Source organism: Cherax quadricarinatus, chromosome 9 (genome assembly GCF_038502225.1).
Source record: "Cherax quadricarinatus isolate ZL_2023a chromosome 9, ASM3850222v1, whole genome shotgun sequence".
Taxonomy (NCBI): Eukaryota; Metazoa; Arthropoda; class Malacostraca; order Decapoda; family Parastacidae; genus Cherax; species Cherax quadricarinatus.
This window is the reverse complement of record NC_091300.1, coordinates 38,224,649-38,233,611: the sequence shown is the minus strand read 5'-3', so window position 1 is coordinate 38,233,611 and position 8,963 is coordinate 38,224,649. Positions and strand designations below refer to the sequence as shown.

The 8,963-nt window shown below is 39.3% G+C and overlaps 1 protein-coding gene across 1 annotated transcript in view; it reads left to right on the top strand.

Annotated features, from left to right (window-relative positions):
* The first annotated feature begins 4,443 nt into the window (after window positions 1-4,443).
* LOC128686095 (DNA topoisomerase 1) overlaps window positions 4,444-8,963 on the top strand; it is a 117,480-nt gene continuing 112,960 nt past the window's right edge. Inside the window, exon 1 of the mRNA XM_070083398.1 lies at window positions 4,444-4,551. Coding sequence (XP_069939499.1) covers window positions 4,508-4,551 — 44 coding nt within the window. The 5' untranslated portion in view covers window positions 4,444-4,507. The remainder of the gene's footprint in view (window positions 4,552-8,963) is intronic.

Sequence of the window (8,963 nt, the reverse complement as noted above, 5' to 3'; positions counted from 1 at the left end):
ACAGTTTTAAATGCAACTTCGCTGAAATAATTTTTCATGTAGCTAGTTAAATTTCCATTAAACTTTTGCTTCCTAGTTTAAAATTACACAATGTTCCTCAATTCTTTAAATGTAATAATGGTTGAAGAAATTGTTAATCATTACTTCCTTATGTGCTTTTAAATTTTCTTGGAAAAAAAATTAATTACCTTAGTCTTTCACATAACCCTTAAACTGTCCAAACTTAGATCTACGTTAACTCGCACAGCGCTCCAAATGTAGATGTACTTTTTTGTTACACAAAGCATGTAAAATCGAATGTAGATCTACATTCAGAGCGCTATGCGAGAGAACGTACATCTACGTTTGGACAGTTTAACCCTTTCAGGGTTTTGGCTGTACTAGTACGCCTTACGCCCCAGGTTTTTTTGACGTATTAGTACGCCTAAATTCTAGCGCCCTCAAATCTAGTGAGAGAAAGCTGGTAGGCCTACATATGAAAGAATGTGTCTGTGTTCAGTGTGCGCAGTATAAAAAAATCCTGCAGCACACAGTGCGTAATGAGAAAAAAAAAAAAAAAGACCGTGTTTTTGGATTAAAAGAGCAACTTTACACTGTATTTTCATATGGTATTTATTGTTGTATTAGTTTTCTTGGTCACATTTTATAGAATGGAAGACGTATTACAGAAATTGTGATAATTTTGACTGGTTTTACAATGAAAAGTACCTTGAAATTGAGCTCAAAGTAGCAGAAATGTTCAATTTTTACCAAAGCTCAAAAGTAAACAAATCATGCCAAGCGTCCAATACACGTCAACTGGTGAGTCTAATATTCTTTCACAAGTGCGCTGATATTATTTATACCATTTCTACACTAATGCATAACAGTAAATCTTCTATTTTTTGTAAGAATAAGAATTCAAAGTGGAAAGTCAAAGAAATATAAGAGGGGCCTGGGGATGTGACTGACGAACAGAGAACTTGTTATTTTAGTGCCAGGAATGTCTTTTTGTTTATTCTGGACCCTATTCAGGAATTGGCATCTTTTGAAATTTGTGTGAAATTGGCAAAATTGCTAAATTCTGACCACTTTATTGGATAGTTGAAATTGGTAAATGGGTGGTTTCTTGTACTCATTCGATAGAAAAGATGGAGTTCTAGCGAAATAGTTATGATTTTTGTCAACTAGTACACTGGAATTGGCCTAAAATAGGGCTCAAAGTGGACAAAATCGCCGATGCGTAAACATTGTCGAGACCGCTAACTTCGTGAGAGCAGAATTCCGTAAGTTTTCTATCAAATTTCATACTTTTGGTGTCCTAATGATCGGGAAAAGATTCTCTATCTTTTCATAAGAATTTTTTTTTTTTTTAATTTGGAATGGGTGTGAAGTTTGGGTTGTGAATGCAGCAACAAGGAGGTGGTTGGAGGCAGTGGAGATGTCCTGTATAAGGGCAATGTGTGGTGTAAATATTATGCAGAAAATTCGGAGTGTGGAAATTAGGAGAAGGTGTGGAGTTAATAAAAGTATTAGTCAGAGGGCTGAAGAGGGATTGTTGAGGTGGTTTGGTCATTTAGTGAGAATGAATCAAAGTAGAATGACATGTAGAGCGTATAAATCTGTAGGGGAAGGAAGGCGGGGTAGGGGTCATCCTCCAAAAGGTTGGAAGGAAGGGTAGGGGAATTTTTGTGGACGAGGGGCTTGGACTTCCAGCAGGCGTGCATGAGCGTGTTCGATAGGAGTGAATGGAGACAAATGGTATTTTGGACCTGACGATCTGTTGGAGTGTGAGCAGAGTAATATTTAGTGAAGGGATTCAGGGAAACCGGTTATTTTTATATAGCTGGAAATGGGAAAGTACAATGCCTGCACTCTAAAGGAGGGGTTTGGGATATTAGCAGTTTGGAGGGATATTTTGTGTATCTCTTTATGTATATGCTTCTAAACTGTTGTTCTGAGCACCTTTGCAAAAACTGATTGTGTGAGTGAGGTGAAAGTGTTGAATGATGATGAAAGTATTTTCTTTATGGGGATTTTTTCTTTCTTTTTGGGTCACCCTGCCTTGGTGGGAGACGGCTGACTTGTTAAAAAAAAAAAAAAAAAAAAAAGGTAAATGGGCATTTTCTTGTAATCACTCGATAGAATAAAAGGAGTTCTATTGAAATAGATTTAAGTTTGGTTGACTGGAACAATGGAATTGGCCCAGAATTTGGCTCAGTGGGCTAAATTGTTGATGCGTAAATATCCCTGAGACCACTAACTTTGTGATAGCGTAATTCCACGAGTTTTCCATAAAATTTTGTACTTTTGGTTTCATTACCTTCACAAGATGCATGGCAAGAGTTGAAGAGATATTTACAGCACATGCGTTAGTTGCTATACTGACTGAGACCTACGCTTTGGGCTCTGGTGATCATGTGATCCGAGTGTTATTGGTCAACAACCAAGACCATGTACGAAAACCAAATTGAACAAATTGGTTAAAAAACCAATTTGTTCGACAACTAGTCTTTTCGACAACTGAGGTTCTACTGTATTAATCTTGACAAAAATATCGGCAAGATAAGCCACTTTCATAATCCATATTGAATGCAAGACTTTTGGTGCCAGTGAGTGATTCTTTTCAACAAAAAATGTCTTATTTCATATTTCAAACATTTGTTGGAGCACCTCTCCTCATGATAGCCACCCAACCTTGATACAGCAGATGCATGTGTTTCTAACCAAAATCAGAACACATCTTAACCCTTTCAGGGTCCGTCCCGTAGATCTACGGCTTTACGTTCAGGGTCCAAACCGTAGATCTACGCCATGAGCTCAGCTCACTCTGATAAACTGTGAGTAGTACATTTGGGCCTAGATATGAGAGAATACATCTATGTGGTATGCGTGCACCACATAAAACAGATCCTGCAGCGCACTGTGTATAATGAGAGAAAAAAAACGAAATCATGATTTTTCGATTAAAACAGCAACTTTGCAGTGTTTTTTCGTATGTATTTTATAGTTGTATTTGCGATTTCTTGGTCTCATTTGATAGAATGGAAGACATATTACAGAAATAGAGATGATTTTGATTGGTTTTAGCACTGGAAATGGCTTGAAACTGAGCTCAAAGTAGCAGAAATGTTAAATTTTTGCCGATATTCAAGAGTAAACAAACGACCTCACATGTCTAATACACGACAGCTGGTGGGTCTAATATACATTCACAAATATGGTGATGATATTTATACAATTATTACAGTATTGCATAACAGAAAATCTTCTATTTTTTGGTGTGAATGAAAATTCATTATGTGAATAAAAAATCAAAATGGAATTTATTTGTAAAGCCTCAAAACATAACTAATGAACAGAGGAAATGTTAGTTTAGTGCCAGGAATGCCTACATTGTTCATTCTGGACCCTATTTTGAAATTGGAATATTTTGAACTTTGTGTTAAATTGGCCAAATTAACAATTTCCGATCACTTTATTTTGTAGTTGAAACAGTTGACTTGACAATTTCTTGTGCTCAATCGATAGAACAGAAGTAATATTAGTGAAATAGCTAAGAATTTGGTTGATTGGAATAATGTAATTGGCCTAAAATGGGAGTCAAAGTCGGCAAAATCGCCGATTCGTAAATATCGCTGACACATCAAAATTCGCGAGAGCATAATTTCGTCAATTTTCCACCAAATTTCGTACTTTTTGTTTTATTACCTTCACAAAAAGATTCTCTACGATTTCATAAGAAAAAATAACAATTTTTTTTTTTTTAAATTCTTGGACACTGGTGCGTGACTCCAGATTTGGGCCTTGGACCCTGAAAGGGTTAAGTAAAGATCCTGGAGTTAAGAGCCCTAGCTTTTATGAAATTAAGTGTCACATTCTGCATTTCACGTGACTACCCCTGAGATGCAATATTTTCACGATGGAGCGAACACTTAGCACATTTGGATTTTCCTTTCATTTTAGCAGTTAACCCCTGACATGCTTCTAAAATTGTGAGTGCATGATCATAACAGACACTAAAACAGATTCCACTGAAGCACTTTTGTGAAGAATGAGTTTACAATCTTGAAAATATCTTCAACAGTTATGGTGGTGTGTAATGGCTGGCAGAACAGAAAGCTGAGTTGTGCTTCACTAATATCTGTAGGCTCATCCAGCTGGAGACTAAACTGTCCAAACATTTTTATGGCTATAATCACCTGGTCTTTTTCGTATCGCACATATTCTTAACCCTTAAACTGTCCAAACAGATTTACGTTCACGTGCGTAGTGCTCCAGAAGTTGATCTACGTTTTTTTACACGTTTTCAAATATAAACAAAAAAAAAAAAAAAAAAAAAGCTCGACATATTTTTAAATACTTTCAAATGTTGAAAAAATGTAGATCTACGTTTGGACAGTTTAAGGGTTAAAACATTGGCTAATTGTCATTTGACAGATATTGGTTCAAATTTTTTTTTGCAGCTTCAGCTGCATAAACTGCCTGCACCATCTTGAGGGTTTCTGGCCTTACCAATTCCTCATCAATGGTGTGTGGCTTCTTTACTCTTGTAATCCTCCAGGCTACAAGGTATGAAGCGAGTGTTTGCCGCACAGAGTAAACAGCTGTGTTGGTAGGAGCATCCAGTCCTCCTGTTTCAGTTCTCGTTCTTTCCTAAGCTCCTTCCAGAGATCCTTACAGGTTTAGCACTTTATGATTATAATATAATAATAAAATATAATCAGGAATGAATGGTCATAGTTAATAAGTGTTCCAATAATTGAATCAGATCTAGTAAAAATCCATAAAACAGGTTGGGGGTTGTAGGTGGGTTTTACCCATCCTTGGGAAAATCATCAAAAATAAAGTACAGTGGAACCTCGGCTTAAGAGTTTAATCCATTCCGTGACCTTGCTTGTATCCTGATTTGCTCATATGTTGAGTCAATTTTCCTCATTTAAATTAATTGAAATGGCATTAATCCGTTCCAGCAGAATTCCAGGCACAACAAAATACTTCAATGTTAACCCTTAAACTGTCCAAACGTAGATTTACATTCGCTTCCATAACGCTCTGAATGTAGATTTACGTTTTTTTTTACAAGCTTTCTTACGGAGAAAATCAAGGTCGGAGCGCTATGCGTGCAAACGTAAATTTACGTTTGGACAGTTTAAGGGTTAAGCTAATATTAACTCTACGGCTTATTTATCTATTACAATTCATCTAATATGACATAAACAATATTAATAACATAGAAACATGACATATACACTAGAATGAATAATATATACTATGTCGTTATGTATGTGGCTAGTGGTGGTTGCGGCACAGCGGCCATTGTTGTTGGGATCTATAGGGCCACCACAGCAGCCATTCCTGCTCCTGACTACATACCTTCCCATGCTCTTATTATAACAGAAAACTTAGTGTTTGTGAGGCAAACTGCATTAGATCACTATGTAGTTTCACAAGGAAAACAATGTAAAGAAATTATGTACAGTAGATCGTCATTTAGCACGAGTTTATTTGGCACGATTTGGGTATTGCACGATAGAAGAATTGCAGCACAATTTTATGTAACACGTCATATAATTAATTTAACACAGTTCAGTTTGTGGGAAGGAAAAATTCTTTTTCTCAAGTAGCCGCCTTGTTGTGGAGCAGCCTGGGAGCCCTCCCACCATCCCCTGCCACTCCCTGACACCACCCCACCATCCCAGCGTCCGTAATTCATACGTGTCCAGTCCAGTCTTTCTCTGCTACAAGGCAGCTGTGTTTTTGAATTATGATATTTTAATTACTATATCTTGTATCTGCCAAGTAATCATGATGCCCAGTAGCCATACCAGTGTTGCTAAAAGTGGCATGAGAGGTATAAGCACTCAAGTCTTAGAATTAAAAACGAAACAAAGATATTAGCCAAGAGATAACTTGTAGCCATAATGAAGTGTTACTTTGTACACAGAAAAAGAGGTAAACATGAATTTGTGTGACTGAATGACTGACTAAGTGACTTGACTGATTTACTGAATGAATTGAATGAATTTCTATCTTAAGCAGTAAAAACAACATAATACATCACAACAGTGAACTAAAACTACAGATTCACTCTTATTTTTGTAAGATGTGGAGGCCTAAAAACTTGTTTGGCTTTTTGGGGGCTTCCAGGAACGTAACCCTATTTTTCCCATAAGTTCTTCAGTTCATCTAACACGATTTTGCCTAACACAAAAATTTCAGGAACGTAACTACCATGCTAAATGACTGTCTACTGTAGTACATACTACAGCATTTACCTTGGAGAAGAAATATTGGTGGTTGATGGTGGAGAAGAGATGCTGGCAGAGGTTGATGATGGAGAAGAGATGCTAGGCACAGTGGTGTATGCTGTCAGAAGTTCATATCATTTTGTTCTTTTTCTATCACGGCAACAGCAGCGTTTCCATCTTTTCATGGACAGAGGTCTGCTGCTTAGAAATTACTGTAATGCCCTTTGCTGGTGCTATAGCCTTTATACACTCCTCCTGCTTTAGTATTGTACTTAACTTATATATAACTTGTCAGTAAAGCTAGGGTTCCTTAACCTAACCTTGTCAAACCCTGTGTAAAAAAAAAAAAAAAAAAAAAAAGTGCTATGCTGGTACTGCCTGGCCAGGTCCTTAACCCTTGCACCTAGTCTGTTTATCTATGATTTCCTGCTTTAAATCTATGGTAATCATCCTCTTTTTCTTCTCAGCACTGTCCTTTGGACATGCTTTCTTAGGACCCATGGTTAGAAACCAGAAATTTCACAAAATAACTGCATGAAATGTATGGAAAATGAGAATTCCTTCCACCACGAGATACCATACCTTGTGCTATGTTCATATGCCTCCAGTACCATACCTCGGCCACACACCTCCACCCACATGGGCCACACCAACTGCTCATTCAACCTTCCCCTCTCTCCCATGCTTTCACACCCTTGTTACACACCCAGGAACCTCACCTATACCACCCATAACTCCAGCCAATACTACCTGCCCCTATAATTTCCCTATGACCACACATCTTCACCCACACCATCCCAACCAACAATACCCAAATAATTTCCTCCATGGCCTACACTAAACCATTTCCTCACTGCTTGAAAACCATACCTTACCTGGCCTTTCACCCTAACTTGCTGCCTACATACCTAATTAGCCACCCACTACCCTCATTAGAGCCTACACCATCAACCACACACCCACCCAGTGACCCTCCATCCAGTCACCACCCACACTGGACCACCAATAACCCCACTTTTCTCCCACACAACTCCCTTCAGCTTCATGCCCACACCATTCCCATGCTTTCACTCACCACTCTTCCTTCCACAGGACTCAAGAAATCGTAATGACACGATTGCAAACAAACCATATCCCCGGCCGGGATTGAACCCGCGGTCATAGTCTCAAAACTCCAGCCCGTCGCGTTAGCCACTAGACCAGCTAGCCACAATAAGATTCGTCCAACTAGGTATATTTCTACACCATAGGAAGGTTAGCACAGGCACCACTGTGACCACAAATGCAAGTTTTTACAGACGAATCTCCAGCTAGCGTGGCCGTGACGAACTCTAGCTCAAGTCCCTTCACTGCCGTCAACATGACTCAAGAAATAGTAATGACACGATTGCAAACAAACCATACCCCCGGCCGGGATTGAACCCGCGGTCATAGTCATAGCCCTTGGTCTAAATTCTCCCTCACTGACTGTGTTACTAATCTGTCTTCTCTCTCACTCTCTCAGTATGAGCTTGAACTTCTTGGTTTTGGCCTTTCCTTTGCCACTTCGCCTACTCCTCGCGCTGGTATTTCCCTGATTAGCTCTTTTGATTCCTTTCGTCAATCTCGCTTCCGTAATCTTCCTGATTTGTCCGCTTTTCGTGGTGCTCTCCTTCCTGCTCTTGTTAGTCTGTTTTCTAAGAATCACCACCTTCCACGCCGTTACCAACTTGCCCTTTCTTCTCTTAAATCCAACACTAACATTGTCATACTATCTTCTGACAAAGGTAATTTGGTAGTTATCCTTGATCGCGAGGATTACCTCCGTAAAGCTGATGTCATGCTCTCTGACTCACGCACCTACACTCCTCTCGTTTCCAACCCTCTTGATCGCATCAAGAGAACTTTCAACAAAAAACTAAGGACTCTCTCTGACCTCTGTCCTCCTGACTTTGACCTTGTTCAACAGTTTCGTGTCATCTGTCCCTCTCTTCCCTATTTCTATGGCCTTCCCAAAACTCATAAACCTGATATTCATCTTCGTCCTATCATATCCTCTAGAGGTTCTGTCTCTTATTCTCTTGCTTCTTGGCTGGCCAAAACCCTCACTCCCTTTCTGGGTACTTTTTCTCCTGCCCACCTCCGTCACTCTCAAGACTTCATTGAATGGGTTTGCTCTCTCCCAACCTGTAAGATGCTTAGTCTTGACGTTGAGTCCCTCTTCACCAATGTCCCTCTTGATGATGTCCTTGATTTCCTTAGAGAGAAGGCGCATGAAGGGTTTCTTCATCTCCCTATCCCCACTGATGTCTTTCTTGATCTGATCCGCCTTTGTGTGAACTCTAGCTCCTTTTCCTTCCAAGGGAAATATTATTCTCAAACCTTCGGTGTCGCTATGGGCTCTCCTCTCTCTCCTGTCCTTGCTAATCTTTACATGGAATACTTCGAGACTGTTCTTCTTCCTACCCTCGATGTGCAACCTTCGCTCTGGCTCCGCTATGTGGATGACATCTTTGCTCTGTGGCCTCATGACTCCAGTCTCTTCCAACCTTTTCTTGAAGCTCTTAATAATCTTGCCCCTTCCATTAAGTTTAAAGGTGAATGGGAATCTAATTCCTTGCTTCCTTTCCTTGATGTCCATGTCCACCGCTCAGATACAGGTTTTTCCTTTTCCGTTTACCGTAAACCTATGCACAGTGGCATGTACATTCACTACTTTTCCTATCATGCTTCCCCTGTCAACAAAAGTGTTCT